Raw genomic sequence first — 25,156 nt, 5'->3', positions numbered from 1 at the left:
AAATAGGTTACATTTACACAATTATTATATCTTATTTAATAACAGGCTTTTATCTCTATGAAAGTGAGTCAGAAACTTTTAACCAAGGGAAACAATGCACCACACCTTCAAAAATGTTTTCATGTGCGCAAATGACTTAAAAGATATGCTGTGATCTTTATGAAAAGGGGTCTGATGTTTATTTCATTGCAATGACAGAAGAATGCGCACCTTTATAACCCCAACGATACCGAACATCATGAAAACTATAAGGTTCCAATATTAAAGGTGCCATAGAATGTAAAACTGTATTTATCTAGGCATAGATTAATAATAACTGTGGGTTTACACCAGATGCGAGTTCAACGATTTGCGCGAGATTACATACAAAGTCAATGCAATCAGATGCGTCTTTGCGTGGGGCGATGCAAATGACGCGATATGGGCGGCGCATTTGCCGTGAAAACACGCGCTATTCGCCTCAAACGCGTCTTCGCCCAAGTTGAAAATGATTAACTCGAGCGAAAAATTCGCATGACACGTAGTTAAATCCTGCGAGTAATCTAGAGTGAGCAACGCAATGTGATTGCACGCTTCGCGTTTGGTGGAAACCCACAGTAAGAGTTCTGTACATGATAATGACATATCGGGCTCAAACACTATTGTTTCCTCATTCTTATGTAAACCTTGTGCATGCAAAAGACTGCTGGAAAACAAGCCAACCAACTGTGATGTACCAGTCGAGATGTACGCCCCAACATGTTTACTAATGCGAGCTACTGGCATGAGCCTTAGAGCAGAGCAAAGCCAATCAGAGCAGAGCTCAACATTATTATTCATGACCCTTCCAAATAAGACAAATCCTAGGGTCATAAATGGACATGTAAAAAGTTTCTGGATAGTTTTTGCACTTAATAAAGTTACATACCTTCTGTGTTAATATCAAAGAACAATTTATTACTCTAATGCATTCTCTGGCACCTATAAAACAAAGTAATTCTGATTCACATGCGAGGTCTCCCTCTGTGGTTGCATTTGAGAGATGAGGTTTTGGAGAGGTTGTGGCTCTTTTCAAAACTTCTCTGCTGCGTTCATTGTTTTTGCAGTCCCTTGAGCTCCGTGCACATGCCTCCACATTGTTCCGCTTTACTGTCACACCATATGGCTTCTTTTCCGAGACAATCCCTAACGTGATACCTGGCCACTTATTCTCCCATTTCCCCCACTTTCTCTCATTGCGTTTGCCTCCCGTGCCCGCTTACCGTCTGTTTCTTTTCTCCTCGGTGAAAGTTTGTGTTGACTTGGATTTTCTGTTGGCGTGAAGCACTAGACTTGGGGAACTAAGCCCATTTTCACCATAACAAAGATGGCATGTGGTCACACACCTGAGGAAACACATTTTGCCTATGAGTGTTTCCACACTATTTTATTTTTGTGCTTTGGACATTTCCAGGTTTAAATGTAAAAATTGAAGACATTGGATATATGAACTGTATAAAGTGATATCGTAAGACTTATGGACATTGCCTACACCAATATTTCCCAAAGCTATCGCTGAGAAACACTCTAACACGTCGCGTGCAAAAAACAAAGTCTCTAATTTTCGACCTTAATTCACGCTGGGACTTGATGTACCCCACTTTCATTTCTCTACTGGAAAGGTGGCGAACTCCATGCTGTGTTGCTTTGGGCGGCGATAATGTTGCAGCTTCTTTGGGCTTGTTTTGTTGAGGTCTTTCAACTCTCTGAACAAAAGTTGGTGTACTATTTCCCTTTTCACCCTCCCTGCATTCTCTACCTGCTGTTTGTGATGTTCTCTTATTATAATGGTTCACTTAAGTCTCAGACACTATTCTCCAAACTGTGGAACAGGTCTATAAACGCCTAGTGATCTCAATGGAGCTTTTCTATTGGGAAAGAAATCACTCAACAACATGACACCTTTTAAGCAAAGGAAATTTAAGGACGGATGCTACACTATAATTGTGAACATTTCATTTAACAGGATTGAGGCGATTTCTTGTAATATCGAACTTGTTCCATTCACCTGTGTCACTAGGGCTATAAATAATGATAAATAAATGAAAAGAACTTATCACACACTTACATCAGGTTATATCGAGCTCACACCTTCATAATATCTCAGCTGCCATTATAAAAAAAAAATATGATACCACTAGCATGAACATTATGAACATTAATCTCTTAGATTGTCATGATATTGCTTAAAAAAAGGCTTCTAAAATTAGAAACTCGTAACAAGACTAGATCTTAGCAAAGCTAATTTTCCAAAATGGCACCAGAAATGACAATGATATATTTTTATATAATATATAGTTTTCTCTTCAAATAGAGCCATGTAGTACACTGTAAAAAGTGAAAGTTTGTTCAAATTAAAAAGTTATTTAAGTAGGTAACACCTAAAAAACTAAGTGCATTTAAAGGTGCAGTTTGTAATTTTTAGAAGAATCTCTTGACAGAAATGCTAAATAATAAACAAAACAATATTGTCAGGGGTGTATGAAGACCTTTCATAATGAACCGTTATGTTTTTATTACCTTAGAATGAGACTTTTTTATCTACCGAGGGTCCCCTTACATGGAAGTCGCCATTTTGTGCTGCCATGTTTCTACAGATCCCTTAAAGGGGGGGTTTAATGGTATTTCAAGCATTCTGACTTATTAACACAGTTATAGAGTTGTTTCCTCATGCTAAACGTAGGCAAACTGTCAAAACAGCAGTTGGTCGTGTTACAGAGTATTTCTGTGGGGTTCGGCAGGGTTCGTACAAGTTTCGGAAAGTTTTTTTCGATTACACGTATCACTTCTTTATATGGGCACTTCCCCCGGAAAACCCCGCCCACCCATCAATCAGCAGGAGACGCTGGAGCTTGCAAACATCTTATCATTCCACTCAGCTTTGTTTAATTTCAAAACTCAACAATGGCATGAATGAAGAAGTGTGTTTTTGGATGTAAGGAGAAGAAATCCAGCCTTATGAAAACAATGGATATAGTTTATTATCCGGGGTAGCAGCGGAGTTTTGCGTGTGTGTTTGATGCGCTGGATTTGCCCAACCGGGTCATGACGAATTGCACGCGGTAAGTAAGACTTCTGTCTTATTTATTTAAATAGTCGCGTGCATATTATATAAACGACACGAACATGTAGTGAATCATCAGTTAAAACAGTGTTGTATAGTGTTGCATGACTCGTACTCGCTCCACCCGCGGTATAACTCCTCCTTCTTCATTTTTTCGTACGTTATCGGAAAGATTCGGTAAAGTTAATCTAATGCAGAAACAGCGTGTGTTACGTGAGCTTTAACAGGACAAACTTTTTTTACTAAATTGTCTCCGACGATGACATGTTTGTCCGGTGGCGGCTACCGTAGCTTCTTTATGCGTTTCAAAAGCGAGGGGTGATCAGTGAACTGAGCCATTGGTTGCAATTCGCAACCTCACCATTAGATGCCACTAAAATTTACACACTGCACCTTTAACTTAAAAATTTCACCTAAAGTGAAACAACAGTGAAAATTTAAGCTGTTACCAATTTAATTAACTTTTTAAGTTGATACTTTTCACTTTTTTACAGTGTTCCATTGTATTTGATCTACTCTTTGAATGTGAAACAAAATCCATCTTAAGTATGTTGCAAAGAGTTTATAGATAATTTAGTTTCCTTTAAGGCCGGGCTCACTACAGGATTTTTAAAATGTTGTTTCAGCACACGCATACTTGACATATTTCTCTCAACTCTTAAGACGAGCTATCTTCGGCATGCTGTTGGATCAAGGAGATGGCAATGTTTGTTACTTTAGGGAAGTAAACAGACATTACAAGGGCTAAAGTACAGCAATTTGAAGAGATGTGGGCACCTTTAATTCTGCCCTACAAAGGCAAAAGACCTTAACTCACTAGAGCAGGGGTTCTCAAAGTCCGGACTCCAGTCCGGATCCGGACCCGACGGGAACTTGATCCGGACCCGCGTCCACTTCATATTACAAGTGCATTCATTTCTATGTGATTGCTACATTTGTGCATTTGCTACTTTACAAATGCATATTAAACTTGTAAACCATTCGTTTCTTTTTTTTCTTTTTAGATTTAAGAGTATTCCTGGTCCGAAAATAAAACGAGTCAGTTATTTTCTTCTTGATTTTTTTTCTCAAAAAACCAACAACATTGACTCAAGATACTTATCCACATGATAAAGGAGGTCTTGAATGTCCCAAAAATATCAATAACTAATTTTCGACCAAAATTGAATTTACTGCCTTTTGCCTTTGTAGGGCAGAATTGATTTCCTCAAGAAATAAGAGGATGCATGTAATAAGGTTTTAAGGGGGATATATTTGTATTCTGTTTTGTTTTATTTCACTGTGGCTTTGATCAACATATTTGGAAGGATTTTGTAATTTACTTTTCTTTTGGTGATACAATTTTTGTTATTTGGTTATTGGTTATGGTTTGTTTTATTGGAAAATCAGTAAAAAAAAAACATTTTTGGAACTCTTAAGACAAGCTCACACTATAGGATTTTCAACCTCGAGAATCAGAGAAAAAATATGGACGAACTTTTACTGTAAAAAAGATTTGTTGTTTCAACTTAAAAAAGTTGTGGTTAATTAAACTTAACTCTTTCCCCGCCATTGACGAGTTATCTCATCAATTAAAGGGGCCATGGCACAAGACTTTTTTAAGATGTCAAATAAATATTTGGTGTCCCCAGAGTACATATGTGATGTTTTAGCTCAAAATACCATATAAATAATTTACTATAGCATGTTAAAATTGCCACTTTGTGGGTGTGTGCAAAAATTTGCCGTTTTGGGTGTGTCCTTTAAAATGTAAATGAGCTGATGAATCACAATGATGGTGATTTGTTGCAAATAAAACTCAATTTTGCTTTTCTCTGGACTAAATGGCAGTGCTGTTGTTGGATACTGCAGATTAAGGGGTGGTATTATTATAATAAGAGCTCTTTATGACATCATAAGGAGAGCCAAATTTCAACTACCTATTTTATCATGTGCTTGTAGAGAATGGTTTACCAAAACTAAGTTACTGTGTTGATCTTTTTCACATTTTCTAGGTTGATAGAAGCACTGGGGACCCAATCATAGCACTTAAACATGCCATGGGAAAAGTCAGATTTTCATGCCATGGCCCCTTTAAGAGAAATGCTTCCCTGCCAATGGCGAGTTTTTACGGCAATCCATATTCTTGCAAAAATCCACCAGGTGGCACTCTTACCCAACTTATGAAACACTAAAGCATCCACTGATCCAAAAACAGTTAAAACTCTATATATGTTTTGATTATCGTTCTGAATCTGATCTCTATCAAAAGTCATTTACAAAAATGCAATGTCTGAGCCTTTTGCTCAAAATTGGGTATTTTTGAAGAAACCTACCCATATTTGAGAGGTGATTTAAAGAGAAAAAATGTAGATAGGATGAATCAGGTTCTTTTGTTTGAAATCAGAGGGTTCTTTCATATTGTATGTTTATATATTTAAACATTTTCATTAAACTTTTGTGAAAATCATAAGAATGCTGGTGCTGGCTGGCAACTTATTTAAAAAAACACTGGCGGGGAAAGAGTTAAAGATATTAGTTGAAACCAAAAACTTTTTTTAGTTAACTAATATTTTTAAGTAAAATATTTTTAGGCAACCAGGTAACTTACTTTTTTAAGTTGAACCAACAAATCTTTTTACAGTGTTGGAACCGATCGATTTCCTAGATTGACAGCCAATCAAATCCATTTGAATTTAAAGAAGTGTGGATGCTGCAGACAAATTAAACTACTGCATAACTACTAATCAAATAAAACGATTTTTTTTTTAAAGTTTGTGTTAATTCACTAATGCAAATTATGAAAAGTTGGTTGTTTAGGTATAATTTTTGCAGTGGATACTTTATGTGCTGCATGGATATGTTAACTCCACCCACTGTAAAATTGTATTTGTCCAATATTATATATTTTGAAATATAATCAAACTGGATGTGAATGTGTTGTGTCTTCATTGACTGTGCACTGATGTAATGGCTATATCACTGTAATCTCATTGTATACGACAATACTTCATTTTCATTGGCATCTACGTGCATATTTCTACTATGGCTTAAATGGTTTAAATCATCATAATGCTAAACCAAAATTAGACTCCATATACTATATATGGATTTCTCCCTTCAAAATAGTCAGCAGAGAAAGCGACCGTCTCTGTACTGTATAATCCTTGCGCCTTTATATTGCTGCCACAGCAGAATGAAGGCGGACGTGGAAGATTGCATTGTAATTTTACCGAAATCCATTACTGCCCTATTGGCACGAGGACCTGAGGAATGAAAAAGGGAACTGAGAGATGGAAAATGGGAATTTTCCTCACTGCCTCAAATGAGATTGCCTCTGTGTGGACGCAGCATGCGCTACGAGCCTCCATCTGCGTTTCAGAGACCGTCTCTTTGATATAGGGTCAGCGATGGTGTTAAAAACACTATCCGCTCCGCGCCGCTGTCGTGAACAGCAAACGGTCGTGATGGAGAAGTATTAGAGGATTGTGTTAGCTAACAGCTCGTTCCTCCTGTTAAATTATTCAGGCTTCAGAAGCCGAGCCTATTCACTTGCTTTAGCTTTGGTTATATTTTATATGTAAGTCATTGGAAGAGCATAAATTATTTACTTTGGTGTTTGGTGCTAACAGATATTTAAATGTTTTTTTATAAGGCTGGCTTTTGTGAGGGGTTTAAAGGTGCAGTGTGTTATTTTTAAAAGGATATCTTGACAGAAATGCAAAATAATATACAAAACTATATTATCAGGGGTGTATAAAGACCTTTCATAATGAACCGTTATGTTTCTATTACCTTAGAATGAGATGTTTTTATCTACATACAAAGAGGGTCCCCTTACATGGAAGTCGCCATTTTGTGCCGCCATTTTTCTACAGAAGCCCTTAACGGACAATTTTTTTACCAAGTTGTCTTCGTGGATGACATGTTTTTCTGGTGGCGGCTACCGTAGCTTCTCTATGTGTTTCAAAAGCAAGGGGTGAGCAGTGGACTACGCCGCTGGTTGCAATTCGCAACCTCACCACTAGATGCCGCAAAAATTTACACACTGCACCTTTAAACTGTAACTAGTTTATAGTGTACGTAGTTTTAATAACTCTGCCTTTAAAATGGGGTTTATGTATAATTGATGATATAATTGGTGTTGTTTATACGATATGTGACCCTGTTTGTGAAAATCCTGATTTACTGATAAGATTATAGTGTAAATATACGAAATCTTATGTAAAATCAGAGTAAGCACAGCTTCAACTGCAAACATGTTTCTGTGCACTGAAGAATGATATATTCCCACACAGATGCCGAACACAAGAGGAAATGGTGGGTGAGACACAGACCGGAGGCATATTTGTCTGAACTGAAATAGGCAACACTGTGGAGAATTGGAGAGGTGGAAGCAAAAATAGAGATAGCAGAAATGGCAAGACAGAGACGGTGAGATAAAATTGGGCTTGGAGGGATGTTCATGAAAAGAAGGGAATTAGAAACTGATGTGAGCTCTCCAAAGGCTTTCCATTAAACACTTGTCACATAAAAAGCTATAATGGTTCAGTGGCTTTGGTAAGGTCGACAGAAGGTCGAACCAGTGATTTCCATTTAGCAGAATGCACCGTATATCTAAAGGGCTACTTCATTCAGACTTGTTATTCTCCAGATGACATAATTGAATAATGAATATTCAGATACAAACCTGCAGTATTTACATAATTAAGTTTTTTAGCCAGTCTGTATATAAGTAGGTTGTCACTTGGCTCCTGTCTTGAAATCACAAGTCACTAATTCACATATTTAGAAAATGAACGTGGCATTGCTTTAACAAAACATGATTTTTATAATTTTCAAACAAAAGCTTGTTTTTCTTTTTTTTTATATATCAGTCCCTCCAGAAAAACGCGATTGTGCGATCGCGCGATATATTGCATAATCAGCCAAAGTCCGCATATTTATGCGGGGCTGCATTTTTTCCAAATACGACGCACTTTTGCCCCATTAATTACATATGTCCGCGCACAAAATATGCGGGGCCTGCATGATTTCATAATCTTCGCATTTTCGTAGCAAAAAGTCACATATATATTAGCAGAAAGTTGAAAAATGTTGCATTTACTTCCCAAAAGTGCAGCCGTGTCCTCTATTGCCATGGGAACGTTATGAAGTGACGTGATTATGTGACGTGAACATCATTGCAGCTTTTGCAAGTTTCCGCAGTTTTTGCAAGTTCCGCAATTTTCGCAAATTCCCGCAATTCCATTGCATAAATTGCATAAATATCCCGCATATTCCAGCGCATTTTTTAAGAAAACGTGCCGCAAAATCGAGGATTTTTGCCCGCAACAATCACAAAAAAACTCCGCGTTTTTCTGGAAGGACTGGTATATTTAAATATTATTTTTCTATACCTTTCATAGAAAACATTCAAACTGTCTGTGGTTCTCGACAGTCTTTATGTAATAAACACAGTAAAATAATATAAAAATGTGTTAAAATGTGTCACTAGTAAGTGTATATTTAATAAACAGCAGAAAAGATTATATATATATATTTTTTTTTTCATTTAGAGCATGAGTCTTCAACAGGGGGTCCTTGGTGGTTTTACTGGGGGTCCTCCAAAAATGTTTGAATGCATTTTGTTATTAAGTTAATGCAATAACAACTTAATAACAAAATAAAAATATAAAAAAAGAGCATAATGTTTCCAATATAAAATGTATTCAGTTAAATTAAAATGTTATGTATGCCAAATATAATTTTTAAATAACTTTGTAATGTAACCATCATAAGGGGCGGTTCTAGTGGTGTAACGGTATTTCGGGATACCCACTATAATATCTGTCAGGTCTTAATTTGGAATCGCAACGGCGATATTATGCACAACCAGTGTTGCAGAAAGTTATTTTTTAAAGTAATGCGTTACTCTCCAAAAAAGTAACTAATTGCGTTACTTAGTTACTTTTTATGGAAAGTAATGCTTACGTTACTTTTGAGTTACTTTTAAGTTGAGGTGTCAAATTCGCTTCTACTGTGTCTAGTTTGTCGCTTGAACATTTTGAGTTCACTCAATTCATTTGTGCGTGAAAGCAACGCATGAAATTCTAGTCATCGAGACATTCACGTGGAAATTCAAGTCATGGGAGGGCTTTCCATAGGCTTCTGTGACTCCACTTGCTTCCTGTAATCACGTCACTACTAGAGCAAGCTCCTAATTGGTTAATGCGGCACCCCAAAGTTAAAATTTTTCAACTCGCGCGTTTTGCCGCAGCAATGCTCAATTCGCGCCGCAATACCTCCAGATGCGTCAACGCGTCTTCACATTGACTTAACATTGAAATCACTCGCGCTTGACGCTTCTACCGTGGCTGGTCTGAACGCACCATGAGGCTTCTTCTCTTTCAGGCCTTGCAGGTGTTTTTACAATCGCAAAAATGTTAAGCTCTGGCCTGCCATCTCCGTTTCTGACTCAAACTGTTCCCGCTCAGGCACACAGAGGGCGTAATTCTACATCAATATGTTCAGTTTAATTCAGTACATTATTTTATTTTTAAATTGAATTAATTAAACTGAAAAGTAACTCGCATTACTTTTTAAAAAAGTAACTCAACTATTAATATTTATTTATTTATTATTAACATTTATAAAGTAATGCGTTACTTTACTCGTAACTTCAGAAAAGTAATATTATTACATAATACACGTTACTTGTAATGCGTTACCCCCAACACTGTGCACAACTATTTCATGTACTACGGCTATCTTAAATCACTGTTAGTTTGAGTCGTTTATAACGTTAATTTGAAAAAGCAACACCCGTCAAACATAATCATTATAAATATTCTTTCTTATCATGAAAATACCTTAAATATTTGAACAACAGTGATAGAAACATGCTTACACATTTCCTGGAGCTGCTTGTGTAATGGCACTTCTTCTGCTGCGCATTTTGAGTTTCTGCACAAGAGCGCCATCTGGCTGTTGGATATAGCGGCATTTTACCATAATTCATTAAAAAGCATACTTGTCAGGACTCTGCCTTGAAGTCTTATGTTATATTTGTATTTTGTCATGGTGGCAGAGTTCTGGCAGTCCCAGGCCTTATGTGGAGGTTCATGTTTTTTGTGTGGCATGTGCCTCCGGTGTCTTGTCTTGTGACCCTGCCCCCTCGTTCTCCTGCTTATTAGTAATCATTGGTTTTCTCCCATCATCTGTTCCCGCTCGTTATCTTGTCTGGTATCTTCTATTTAATGTCAGTGTCTCTTTAGTTCTGTGCAGGTTCATTTTGTTCTGTTCCCGTGTTTTGTGTGGAAGTCCTAGTCAAATATCTTGTCAAGTTTAGTGTATCTGTTTAGTGTTTCATGTTGTGTACCCCCACGTGGATTTTTGTTTCTTGTCAGTGTAATAAAGTGTTTTTTTTTGTTCTCCCCGACATCGTTTGTGTTTGGGTTCATCTGTCCTAGAGCCTCACAATACTGTAGCAAGCAGAATCGCACGATGTATCGCTACACCCCTAGGCGGTTCACATTTTGAATCTTTTGCGTGTGCAAATACGTTATTTCAAACGTAGACATGCAGCAAGCGCGCTCAAATAGAGAGCGACACGGTCCAGACGTGCTCTGGGGGTCCCTGCTTCTCCTTTTTATCCATTAAGGGGTCCTTGGCCTGATAAAGGCCTCTGATTTAGAGAATAAAAAACATGACACAAATGCTTACTGTTAATCCTATCACATACTTTTCTATGAATGTGATCACTGGTTTTGTTACCTATTATTCAGTAATCTTTCAGTAAAAAATGTATTCAGTAAAGAAAGACACAATGCTGCCGTTCATACGCAATTTCCCCCAATATCTGAATGGCAAGCCTTTAAGTTGACTCTAAAAATGCTTATTTTCAACTTAACGTTGCTTCAGAAGGGGACAAATTCAGCCTTTATCTTTAATTAACCCAGAAAAGTTCATATTTGACCCAACAGTGGGTTAAAAACAACTCATTATTTTGGGTTGAAACAACAAAGCTTTGGTTAAATTACAACCCAGTGGGTTGGGTTCTTCCGCTTTTGACCCAATGCTGTGCTGAAAATAACCCAGCATTTTTTTAGCACACCATTAGCCATTCAAAACAAATAATAATATGCCTTAGAGCCGTTGTCATTGTTATATCCAGGGGTTACGGGATGACAGGTTGTTATCTGTATAGTACAAGGAAGATTGTGTTTGTCTTTGTGAGATTTCTCCACTCATCACTAAGGATGAGAGAAATATAAATAGGCGTGAAAAAAATGAACAATAGCTGTGAAGCATTCTCATGAATGTAATTTTCAGAATTTGTTTCAATCGGCTTCCTCAAAATCCAATCCCTGTTTGTTTTGCAGATGTACTGTAAGGGCTTGCGAATGCAGCGTTGATATTCACACACACACAAAGAAATGCATCTTGAATAGCGTATTGAGGATTATTTTTCTGTTTGCAGATCAACAGATTACGGGAGCACCTATGAGAGAATGAATGACAAAGTGGGAGCCAAAACCGTTCTGAGTTACCTCTACGTCTGCCCTACAAATAAAAGAAAGGTGAGACACCTGCTCTCTCTTATTCTGAGTTTTGCCATCTTGTTGCCGAGACACTTTATAATTTACATCCCCCTTCACATATGGTTATTTTGGATTACCTTTATAGTTTTCGGTTTTCCAAAGCCTATAAAAAGCACATAAGGCTATAATAGGTGCTACAGCACTAAAGTATAGCCTGAGCAACTCCACTGGGAAGAAATGCTGCTATACAGCAGACAGCTTGTGTCTTAATGTACCAGTAATCTTGTTAGTGAAGGAAGTTAGTGATTCATTTTAGGTTAAAAAACTCCACATATGCTATACTGCTGTAGCAAAAATGTATGAAGTTATAGTTCTTTCTGCATATGAAGAACTCAGCTGGAAAAGTTGCTAAATGCCACCTCTGTCAAATATAAGATAATGATATTAACCAATCTCAGCATGTATTATGTTCATCAAATACCTTTGCTTAAAATCCGCTTTATCCCAGCATCAGGCCATTCAGAAATATCGTTTTGTTGAAAGAATCCACCAGACCAATCTCGTAGAGACTAAGACGTGGTCTGGGAACCACATGTTCATTTTATCGTATTTGAGGCATGGTTAACGAATGCCCCCAGAGGCATTTATGGGCGCTACGAATGTCTATCAAATGCGTCTGTGCATAGCTCATAGCCAATCAGTGTGTCGCATAGACGTCGTCGTCGGACGATTGGTTCCCTATTTCAGGCGAAAATTTGGGCCATGGTTTCCATGCTAGACTTGCAGCGTGAATAAATTTGCGTGCAAGGCAGCATTGGGAAACCCAGGCTAATTAAACACTGATTTTTCAGCAAAGTCCTCTAAGTGTACGCAAGATGAACTGGATAAACAACGGCTTGTGAAATGACAGTGGATCACATTCAGAATTCGTACATATTTTACGTTTTAAATTTGTAGGAATTTGTAGGAGGCTAATTTGTAGGAATTCGTACAAAGTTAATTGTCCAAAAGTGTAAAATTATAAAAACAATAAAGAAACCCCACCCCTAACCCACAGGGGTCAAGGCAAATTGTAAAAAAATATGAATGTGGTCATACGAATTAGCCACCTCGTAAAGTATGTAAGAATTACCACGATATAGCATTGTGAGTATTTGCACTCTTAAAACGGTTGTGTTAAAACAACACATTTTGTGTCTAGTTAAGGACAAGGTGTAGCGGAGGATTTTCTCGAATTTTGGAAAAGAACCGCCTTCTCCACTTTTTTAAAATAAATGCAATTGCGCAACCCTTCTGATTGACAACTAGGAGGACCAATAGTCTTGATGATCCACCCGGAAAAAGAAAATCCTCCGCAATACCTTTAAGGTACATTCACATTGTAAGTGACTAGTAGTAGCAGAGCGATGCGATCCCACTGACTTCAATGGAAGCTCGGCGGCATCCGGCGACACGAGCGACAGTGATCGTTGGCGGCTGGATGGCCGTGTCCAGTCGTTTGACAAAGTTGAGAAAAGTTTACTTTATGCAAATGATGAGCGACTTTCTGAAGTGACCACTAATAAGAACCAAGCAATGAAGTTCACGTCATCCGTCTCTCGTCAGTTACTGGAGTGGAGGTTACTCATTCGTTTATGACAAACAGATATAGAAATGCCTCTTTCTAAAAAAATGAACATATCCTTTCTTAAGGGGGTTGCACACCAGACAAGAAGTACCGCGCCGCGTCTAGAACAACTCTGAGGTATCGTACACAAGACGTGCACATTAAATAGCGCGAGCTTAGTCAGATAGCGTCTACTTCAAAGTGCAAAATATACATTAGCAGCCAGCCAATGTTAATTGCTAACGATTTGGGACCAATATGATGTTATTTAATGTTAAACTATGTGAGTGGCGCTCTGTGGCGCGTCAGGGATTTGAGCAGCGTCCAGAGTCATAGCGCCGTCAGGCGGTGTGTGTACATTCATAGAAAATAATGTTTTCCGTTTTTTAGATTAATGGAGCAACACAACGTGGCGCTTCTTGTCCGGGGTGCGACTGCCTTTATGCTGCATTTACACCAACCGCGGTAGAGGCATAAGGCGCAAGTGATTTCAATGTTAAGTCAATGTGAAGACGGGTTGACGCGCGTCAGGAGGTCCTGCGGTGCAGAAGACGCATGAAGCTCGCGCGAATTGAGCGTTGTGCACGGTACGCGCGAATTATGCTTTTTGTGCATTTTGCGGTTCATGCGAATTTGCGGCTGACGCCCGAGTTGAAAAATTTGAACTTTGGTGGGAATTTTGTGCTGCGTTAACCAATCAGGAGCCTGCTTGCTGCTGTGGTGGCAGCCCCGCGCGGAGTCACTCACTCAACCAACGCTTGATATAGTCCGTAAGCAGTCAACCGGAGCTATACGACACAAGTTCTTATTTCTATAGAGGAGACAGGAATAAAAAGGACCTCGCTTGGAAGAGTGTCAGTGAGGACATTGATCAACCTGTAATACACACTTCACTTTTGAGTCACGTGACGTTTATCGACCCGCTGCGTTTATGTTCCCCCTATAGTAAGGTTCCCAAATACAAACTGGTAACTCTCTTGATAAATGCACAATCAACATCAGTCATTCATTTAAACAGACAACCGCATAGCACTTGCCCCTCCCACAAGAAGCTGAGTTTGCCTCTGACACACGTCAAATGCTTGCTTTTTCCGCGCGTCTACTCCGCTCTACACGCGTGAATGCATTCAAACTGTTCAAGCGGCAAACTAGGCGCGGTAGACGTGATTTTGATGCCCGAAACGCGGTTGGTGTAAACTCAGGATTAGAGTGTGGATTTAAATACAACCCGAATGTGGCAATCACATGGAACACAGCGCCCCCTAATGTGTGGTTCAGTTTCTACATTTTTACATTTTGACTTTCATCATTTGCAATGTTTCTAGTCGATCTTTAGTGATTTTGCAACTGTTTACTACATGTTGTCTTTGAACAAGACATGTATGACTTGCATGCACATAGAGGGTTTTGCAGAAAAAGACACTCGAATTAGTTAAATACCACTAAAGTGACATTTAAAAGACAAGTCCTCCAAATTAAAATGTAGCTTTTGCCAGTTTAAGGATGGGCTTATTGTCAATACAGAGTTGCTGAAACAAATTCTCTCCACTTAGAATTTAAACTTGTCTATAATCCGTAAAGGGCAGAAAGGTTAATGAGTTGATCCTAAAACAGCTTCTCATTGTGGATGGATCTTTGCCCAGCTTGGTCGGTGATACTTTGAGCTGTATAAATTATGCCTGTTTAAAAGAGATATAGGCCTACAGTTTTGCAAAAGTACTATAGCACTTTCTTTTAAATAAACCTTATATTGTAATAATAGGCATAATGCAGTTTAAACGTAAAATGTGCCACCTTACTCTTCTGAGCCAAGTTTTGCAGCTTCCAACTCTGCATAATGATTGTAGGTAAAATGGTCGTTTTAAACCGCTATGTCAAAAATCCCTAAAATTATTCAAATGTTTAAATGTGGACCTGTCATGGTCTACCCACCTGAATGTCACTGAAAACTTGACTTCTTTTCCCTGTGGAACACGAAAGGAGTTATCAAATTGCCAGAGGTGCCTTTTCAATACATTGAAAATACATGGGTGTCACATTCAGTTTAAATTCCCATTTGGTTTATTTCAAACGATAATAATGCTTTTGGGCTAAAACATATTTTTCTATTCAGAACCATTATGTTACGCTTTGTTATTTTCTTGTGTCCCAAACGGTCCTGGACTCCCACCGGTGACCCCTCAAAACATATAACTACTGTACGTGCCAGCCCTGACAACAATGATAGCTCTTTGTCTCCAGTTGTCATAAAGGCCTTGAAAGTTAAATCGCCATGAGACCTCAAAGGCCACCGAGAGCACAGTTAGTCGTCAAATACCTCTTACACGTTTGACCCCTTTGCCCTCAAACATTTTCATCGGTCCAATTTCACGGCACAATAGATGGATGACCTCCTTTAAAACACTGTAGATGTTTGTTTAACTTACCGTGCTTTATCGTGATGAAGAACTGTAATTGTAACCGCACAATGGACATGCACTAAGCACAATGGTATTTTTGTCTTTAGATGTACAAACAGGATCCCATTGTTTTCATACAGTGTGGGCAAACAGTCCCATTGCGGAGAAAGAATTGACCCTGGCCAATCCCAAAATAAGGCTAAGTTTAGGCCTAACCTTTACCACAACGGTTTTCCATTTGAGAGATGGGCGTGACATTTCCACCGCTCAGTCCGAACCTTTAAATGGGACACGCAGAGACTCCAAAGTGCTTTACGTGAATTCTGAGGTTTATAAGCGGTGCAGACAGAGATTGAAAGCCTGCTGATGCGAAGATTACCAACAAATGAGGTTTATTTATATTTCTACCACTCTGTTTGTTATAAAATGCAGTTGATCGGGCACGACATGATTAATCGGAGACCGCCTGTCCATTTTCTACAGTTTAAACTGCTCAGCCAGCACTAGCGTCAATCACTTTCAGTGCCGAAAGGCTACGTGTGGGTCTTTAACTGTGCGCTGCATGTAGATTAGCTTGCGGGATACTTGCTGTCTGGGTGTCAGCAGATAACAGAGATCGCTCAACCCTTTTATTGATTGTATTTTGCAACTATCTTCGCTCCTTTGTTCAGCTGAGAGTTGTTTGTTGGCATTTGTGCTACTGGCTTAAAAACTTAATTATCCACAATTGCACCTTCAGTCTGACCTCCGATCTGTGGTTCCCATGTGTGCAGCCCAGCCGTGGCATATAGTCCCTGTTTACACCTGGGGTTAACATTTGCCTCGATTGACAGAGCTAAACAGGACTAGGTCCAATGCGATAGATAGATAGATAGATAGATAGATAGATAGATAGATAGATAGATAGATAGATAGATAGATAGATAGATAGATAGATAGATAGATAGATAGATAGATAGATAGATAGATAGATAGATAGATAGATAGATAGATAGATCTGAGTCATGTTTTATGTTTTATTGGATTCCCCTTATTGATTTAACTCTTTTTTATGCCAGTTTGGATGCCAACAGTACTTTAGCCAGCAACTGTAATTTTACTTATAAAGTTGGCACAAATATCTACAGTAAATCTATAGTGAAGGTTCACAAGGCAGTGCAGTCACACATTTAGCTTTAGTTACAATTTTGGGTGACAAAATAAAAGGAATAATATACCATATTTCACATACATTTTCTTTCTAAATGGGATTCAATTTCTGAAAGGACACTAAAGATAAAATGTGAATGCTTTAGCACTTATTTCCAGTGGTTATGAGGAAAACACAGTAGGGGTTCGAATCAGATAGGATTTCAATCAAAAAGTACATCTGTGAATCATGAATTTACAGAAGCTCATGACAAAACCCTAAAAGAAATTGTTACATTATTACGAGATCTGCATCACATGCAGTTGTAATAAACATCTAAAGGTGCACTGTGTAGATTTAAGCAGCACCTAGCAAACGGCTCGGTCAACCACTCATCTCTCCTTTTTGAAACTCATAGAGGACAAACATGTTGTCGTCTGAGACAACATTGTGATAAAACATGCTCTATAGAGGGTATGCACGTGACGTCCCCTTCGGCGAAAGTGACTGCGGTTACGCCCACTGAGTGGCAAAAAGTCTGAGCAACAGCATTAGCATAGAGTGAAAAACGTGTCTAAAATGGGAAACGTAGTTGTGTGATCGACTGTGCTAACAATAATTTAACAAAAATTTGGAGCGGTCTTTTTCCAGACTGCAAAAAACATTAAAAGGAGAAGTAAATCAGTAGCAGTAGCCATATGTCAGGTATATAAAATTATGGGATAATCCTATTAAAAATACACAAATGTATACTCCTATTCTGTGTAATCGCAAAGTTTTGTCAGTGAGAAAAAAAAATTCATTATTATTAGCCTTGTGTTCTACAAAGGTGGGATGGTTTAATATGTTAGGCAAAACAAACATATATGTCAGGGAAAGCAATGTCTGGCCATATAGCAATGTCCACAGACTACTGGTTGTTTGAAAACCAGCCATTTTGTTGAATGTTTTGCCACTCAACAGGGCGAGCTCCGGCGTGGTCACATGGAAAAGTGACGTCAATGCATACCATCTATAGAGCAGTTTTTCAGTTTTGGGCTATTGTAGAAACCAGGGCTTTGAATCAGATTTTTTCCCAATTGGTTCGTTCCAAACAGAAACAGTATTTTAACGTTTCCGGTTTTCGGTTCAACTCTAAAATTGACGTTCTTGAACCATTTAGAACAAAAAATAAAGTTCCCAAACCGGTTAATAACGTTTCATGTCAGCTGTGGGACATACAAATAAGTAGGCCGATCATTAGGACATCAAACTTAAATTATTAGTCTACATAATTTTCTCTATCTTGTCATCAAACATTAAAAAAGTCTATATTATGTAAGCGGCATGACTGTGTTTCTGACATGCCTACATTTGTTTCAGCATTATACATGAATTAAGACAAGGACAATCTATGCATGTCGTTTATTGGCAAACAACTTAAACACATGTTTTTATTAGAAAAAGAATACTGTGCAATTTCAAGATAATTTTGTTTGTATGTGTCCTGTCAAGAACAGAAAGATTGTTCACTTGCTTTTTAAAATGCATCTTTCCATGTATGCACTTAAACACGTGTACACACACAGACAGAGGGCGAATTCCAAACGGCGCTTCGGAAAGAAGATGCAGCATAAACAGTCGCTCCACATAAAGTGAAAATTGTGTTGTTTTTCAGTCCTTTATTTTCCAAGATATTTTAATGGACTCCAGTATAAGACAAAGTAGCACAACTCTCAAGTTTATACATCAAGAGTTCTGATCTTTGAAGGGCATATGGATAATCACGTTTGATTGGAGTTGGACCGGACACATTCAACGCATGTGCATCTGTACAGAAAATTGCTCACTTTTGCGCCTTTTGCTGTTAAATTGTTTAAAATCACTCAAGTGTTAACATTTGCAAGCCTTTGAAACACATGCAAATGATCAACTTTCACCCTATTTAAATTTGCATATTAATCTGTGAATTGCATGCGAGCCGAACCGTGGCTCCTGATCTGTACGGATCAACTACACCACTAATTAGGATTAAAAAAAACAAACATCTTGAGATACTTGGTAGCTTACAATATTTACCTCTTATGATTGAGCATTAGACACATGGGGCCCTATTTTAACGATCTGAAACGCAAGTGCGAAGCGCAAAGCGCAAGTAACTTTGTGAGCGGATCTTGGGCGCTATTGCTATTTTCCCGGCGGGAGAAATAACTCTTGTGCCAGGCGCAAATGAATAAGGGGTTGGTCTGCAGTAGGTTCATTATTTATAGGTGTGATATGGGCGTAACGTCAAATACGTCAAATAAACCAGAACGCTATCCAACATTCCCTTTAAACGTAAGGGCGCAAGTTCCATGGCGGGTTGCTATTATTATGACGGATTTACCAGGAGCACGCCAGGAGCGGTTCACAGCCGAGGAGACCCACATTCTTGTAAGAGCAGTCAAAGACAGAGAAGTTGTTTTATATGGGGATGGTAGATACCCGCCCAAATCAGCGTCGGTTAAACAGGCGTGAGAGGAAATAGCCACAATTGTCTCATCAGCTGGCATCCCCATCGTTGCGGCAAGCGCTACAATGATGTCAGGAGACGGGGGAATCCCAAGCTTGCCAGCATAAATTGCGCACGCAGTGTAACGGGAGGTCGATCTGCCTCTACACATGACCTGACGCCAACAGAGGACATCGCTGCGTCCACCCTCACCGCTGGTAGTTTGGGGGCTTTGAAATCGGACCCAAGAAACGCAAGCAAGGTCCATCCCCAAAGTACACTTACAAATCAAGTTCACATACATTAAGTTTTCATATGAAAACATTTTAATTATTATTTACATAAAATAAATGTAATACAGCCACACAACAAACTTATGAAAATATTTTAATCGTTATTTGCATGAGAATTTTTTAACGCAGCCACATAATAAATAAAAACTATCACCACAATGCTCACCACTATGATTTCCCTTATCTCATGTGTTAATATTTTTTATTGTAACAATTTATGATTTGCAAAAATAACTGTTGCATCTGTGTAGATTAGATAAGAAAAGTGTGTGCGCGTTGTGCACGCTATTATGGTCAAGCATGCGCCCTTAAAATAGCATAATGAACAACGCGCCACTGACTTTAGACTAGTTTTTTTGGTCAGTGGCGCAATTGTTTTTTGAAACTAAAATAGCATCAGGGATGGTTTGCGCCGGAACACGCCTCCTTTTTTGCGCTGAACCGCCCAGGGAGTGCAAGTTCATTCCCTAGTTTGCCGACGTGCGTCTGTGGAGGGAAAAACCCGCTGTGCGCCGGTGCAAAATACGAATGATACATGCGTCACTTACAAAGTAAATTGCGCTGGGTGCAAGATAGGGCCCATGGGCTTGAGTAGACTACTTGCTGGTGACAAGCTTCTCATTTCTCATATGAGTCAATGACGACCGGAAGTGAACTTCACCGAGTATTGCACAGAAATCTTGTCTAAGAACAAAAAAAAAATAACGGTATTAACCGCTTACCATTATTACATATATTTTTTAACGTTTCTGGTTTCGTTTCTGTTCCTTGCAAAACATCAAAAGTTTCTGGTTTTCATTTTCGTTCCGTAAACCGGTTCAAAGCCTTGGCAGAAACTGGCGGTGCAAAATGGGGACTTTTATGTAAGAAGACTCGCTGTGTACATAGATAAAAACGGCTTATTCTAAGGTAATACAAACATAATGGTTCATTAATTCTTTCAATAGATCCTCCTAAAGTGTACACATTGCACCTTTAATCAAGAACTAGTAAAACCAATGAAAAAGTGACAAGGTTGCAGGTCTATGGTAACATACACAAACTATTACTTTATGGCATAAATAATTCATCTTGCATGCTGTGAAAATGGCAAAAGTTAAATATTATTTCAGAAGAGAAATATTATGGTAATTTCTCCACCCCTTCAATTTATCTACAGTAAAAAGCAAGATTGGTTTATCAGGCATGTTATACCAAAGCAATATCACACAAGCAAAAGCATTAGATCCGATGACCGTAACTAACTGTCCAGAGCACACAAGAAGTATGTCTTCCATAAAGTGAAACTAAGTTAGACTAAGTTTTACACTTCCTTCAGTCATTTAAATAAACCCTTGATGGAGAACTTAACAGCGCAAGGTAAGAAGTAATTTCCCTTTAATAACGAAAGCTGTTACTTAATACAACGTTAAGAAAAATGATGAGGTGTTAAAATCTTTGAATTGCATCTGACAAGCATGAAGACACCAGTAGACACAGGGGGCCCGTTTCTATCTTCTTGTAACGATAATGAAGAGTAAAAATTGGAGACCCAGGCCAACAAAATCCTGGCTGCGATTCGACTGGCTGTTTATTGGCGCTTAATGAAAAACAATTTATCTAAATCAGCGCCCTGGAGGATTCGTAGTTTAAGCTTGTGGAGAGAGGTTGAGATTTTTGTCAGTGACAAATGCACCACTGTTTTTCCAATTCAAATCCGGTTGAGGGATGAAAACAGCAGCGCGCGTTCCGGGCGGATGGGAGCCGGAGACAATAAAGGTGGGGGGTCTCGTCCTTATGTTTCACAGTTTGGCTTCTAAATATTATCACGTCTGGATGTCAGCTTGTGCCCACTTACATTAGCTTTCGGAGAGGAGCGTATTTTTCAAATGCGTGATGAAATGCTTCGGGGGCCTATTAGCTTCCAGCACTTAGTAAAAGACATCAAAGATACATGAGTCATATTTTTGCGAGCAGTAACGATCTGTAATGAAAAAGTCTGCGAGTATTTTAGCACTGATACCCACTGAAGCAATACAAATATATATGATTATGAGTCTGACTCGCCATGTGAAACGACTTTCGGCTAAGGAACAACAAAACAAGACCTCTTAAGAGAACAAACAAAACATGCCAAAAATTTTATTTGATAGTTACGGTAATTAACACATTTTACAAATGCTTTTAAATCCCGTTACAGCCATTATAAAGACAGATCCCACAGTTTTTCTTGTACGTATTATCAAATATATTAGATCAATTATTATCTCACATAAAATTAAAGGGGACATTTCACAAGAATTTTTTTAAGATGTAAAAAAAATATTTGGCGTCCCCAGAGTACATATGTGAAGTTTTAGCTCAATATTCCATATAGATAATTTATTATAACATGCTGAAATGGCCACTTTGTAGGTGTGACAAAAATGTGCCGTTTTGGGTGTGTCCTTTAAAATGCAAATGAGCTGATCTCTGTACTAAATGGCAGTGCCGTGGTTGGATAGTGTAGAGTAAGGGGTGGTATTATCCCCTTCTGACATCACAGGGGGAGCCTGACCTATTTTTTACCTGCTTGCACAGAATGGTTTATAAAAACTAAATTACTGGGTTGATCTTTATCACATTTTTTAGGTTGATAGAAGCACTGGGGACCCAATTATAGCACTTAAACATGAAAAAGTCACATTATCATGATATGTCCCCTTTAATGTAGCATGATGTGTAGCTAGTTTACTGTAAACACATTGTATCTGCAATTTTCTATCCCAATACAGAAAGCAGGGACAGTTATCACCAATTTCTTTGTATGACCATCGAAGAGATTAACGTGCCAACATTTTGGTCAATGCTCACCTTCTCACTTTTTTAAGGTTTAGGTTTGGGGTTAGAATTGGGTTATGTTTGGGGTTAGGGTTAGGCACGTAGTTGTGGTGGTTGAGGTAGGGTGTAGGGAATGGGATAGGGATTGCATTAGACATGTGGGTGTCCTTACAAAGATAGTCGCACAAAATGCGTGTGTTGGGGAGATATCCATAAGTTTGACCAACTGACATTTACTTAATTACTATTATATTTCCAATAAACTCATAAACATTTGGGATTCGAGATAATCTTATTTCAGTTTGTACATGTTTACACAAACTGTAGTGTTGACTGCATACATTCATTCAAGTATTTAATTCTGTAACTTTTAAATACAAATATTAAAGCAAAAATATTCTTTTTTTATTAGCAAACCAACATTTGGTCATAAACTTTGTAGGATGTAATAAGTGCAATCCTACTTGTACCCTATTAGCCATTCCAAGCTTTACATTTTTTCAATTTTATATTGATGTTTGCTTATTTCTGATGTTAATGGGGATGTTTGTTTTATATGCCCTAACTTGCGCTACAGTATATTGATGGAAATTAAGATTATCTCAAGTTACACCTTTATAAAGAATCCGGTGTTATTTGCTTCATTGTACATATCTTCTCTATTCCACGTGTGTCATCAGGGAGCAGAATTAACATGAAAAGCATGTTTGTACTTTTCAGTAAGAGTCTCTGAAATGACAGCGAACATGGTGGCTGGCGTTCAGGTGAGATCTGTTTGAAGCTGCCTTCTGGCAGGAACGGTGATGGCAGAAGCCCATTTAACAAGCTGGCAGACCTACTTCCCCTTTAATTATCATTGAGATCAGATGCAGCCACACGGCTGAACACGGGCATGAAAGGAAATGCTTTTCATAATTCATTATCCGAAGAAAAGTTTGCACCGGCGCTTTAAGCATTTTGTCCATCTGTAGTTTATTTAGCCAATTAAAGGGATAGTTCACCCAAAAACAAAAATTCTGTTGTCAATTATTCACCCCTGTTGTACAAAAGTTAATTTTTTTGCTTTTCATAATTGATTATCAGAAGAAAAGTTTGCACTGGCGCATTTAAGCGTTTTGTCCATCTATAGTATAATACTGTAAAATGGAACTGCGGTAAAGACATCATACTGTAAAAAACATGTACAGTTATGGTACTGTAATGGGGCAGTTGCCAGTGAGTTACAGCATATATACAATATAAAGTGTGGACATTCACGTAACCCTGATGCGTGTATCATAAGGTTTTCATGAAGGCAGATGAATGTGGGTGGTCGCACAATTGACGTCTTTCCCATTGAAACAAGCTCTGGCGCGATTTCTGATCACATTGCGTGTTACACGCCTGAGCCCAAGGGAACCGCGCTCGAGCCCATCTCTGCAAGCCCGCCAGGGTGCAATTAACCAAACTGCCCCTGGGCGCGGTACAGAGCGATCACACTAGTCAAAAAACGAGGCTTTGGCGGTCAAAAGCGCCCAGGCGCAGTTTGGTTTGGATAGTGTGAGTGTGCCCTTAAAGAGATAGTTCACCCAAAATCAAAAATTCTGTTGTCAATTACTCACCCTTGTTGTATAAAACGTTCTTATCAAAACACAAAAGGAGATTTGTCCTATGAATATCTATTTTATTTGGTCTGTTTTCCAAGCCATAAAATAGCTTTGTGACCACATTTTAAGGTGCAAACATGACATATTTAAATATGTAACTGTTTAACCACCATTTTAATAACTAGGCTCCTTTACAGTACCTCAATGGTCCACACTTTGAGAATCACACCTTTAAAATCTTATTAAATATAGTGCAGCTTGCCACAGAGCAGTAAGTTAGTTAGTTTGATGTTACTCCTTCACAGCTTTTCTCGACGGTTTTTGCTATCTTTCTTATAATAACCTTGCTTTTTCAACTCTTCTCAATTTCTCTGCTAGATTATGGTGCTGACTGACCCAGAGTTTGAAAGCAGCATTCTCATCAGTTCAGATGAAGGTGCAAGTTACCAGAAATATCGCTTGAGCTTTTACGTCTTGAGTCTGCTGTTTCACCCAACGCAAGAGGACTGGGCACTGGCCTACAGCCATGACCAAAAGGTAAGCTTTGTTGTTCCTTTAAGCCAGTGCTTCGCAAATAGTGGGCGGGACCCCCAGGGGGGGCTCGAAGCAACACCAGGGGGGGCGCGTGAGACCCCGGGGAAAATACTTTTTCAGGAAGTGATTTTTTTGCACCGTCACTTAAAGACATTACACCCCAAACACGCTGATAAGCCGCTTGAGTTTTTTATTATTATTTATTGATTATATTTCATTTTTCAGTATCAAATGGTCAAAAAATATACTGTAAATAAGGATTGATTTTTTTATTTCAGGCAAATTGATGCATTTTAAGTCTTTTCTGTTACAGACTAAAAAACAATGTTAATAAAGTTATTTGTTGTAAGTTGATTGATATTTCTTTTTTTGTGTTTTCTTGGGGGGGCGTGACAGAAAATAATTGAGAAGCACTGCTTTAAGCTAAGAATTAAGAATCAGTTGGTCGGGATATGAATGGGTTAAACTCAGGGCTGGCTAACTATTGGACAGAACACATTTCTGCGTTAAAATGACCCAAATAATGGGTTGTTTTAACCCAACTGCTGGGTTGTTTTAACATGGTTGACTAACAATAACCCAGCAGTTTGGTAAAACAACCCAATATTTGGGTCATTTTAACCCAGAAATGTGTTCTGTCCAAGAGTTACACAGCACTGGGTTAAAAACAACCCAAGAGTGCAAGACTTGACTTAAACTTATTTAGCTTTTTTGGGTTTTATTTAAGCAATTTATGCAGTGCCTAATATTTGGGTCT

General features: G+C 38.5%; 1 protein-coding gene across 1 annotated transcript in view; it reads left to right on the top strand.

Moving 5' to 3' along the window:
- sorcs3a (sortilin related VPS10 domain containing receptor 3a) overlaps window positions 1-25,156 on the top strand; it is a 314,187-nt gene that overhangs the window by 143,601 nt on the left and 145,430 nt on the right. The window contains exons 3-4 of the mRNA XM_055204570.2: window positions 11,523-11,622; window positions 24,244-24,402. Of these exons, the coding sequence (XP_055060545.1) occupies window positions 11,523-11,622; window positions 24,244-24,402 (259 nt within the window). The remainder of the gene's footprint in view (window positions 1-11,522; window positions 11,623-24,243; window positions 24,403-25,156) is intronic.

Source organism: Misgurnus anguillicaudatus, chromosome 3 (genome assembly GCF_027580225.2).
Source record: "Misgurnus anguillicaudatus chromosome 3, ASM2758022v2, whole genome shotgun sequence".
Lineage (NCBI taxonomy): Eukaryota > Metazoa > Chordata > Actinopteri > Cypriniformes > Cobitidae > Misgurnus > Misgurnus anguillicaudatus.
The sequence above is the reverse complement of the archived record's forward strand: the minus strand, read 5'-3'. Positions and strand labels throughout refer to the sequence as shown.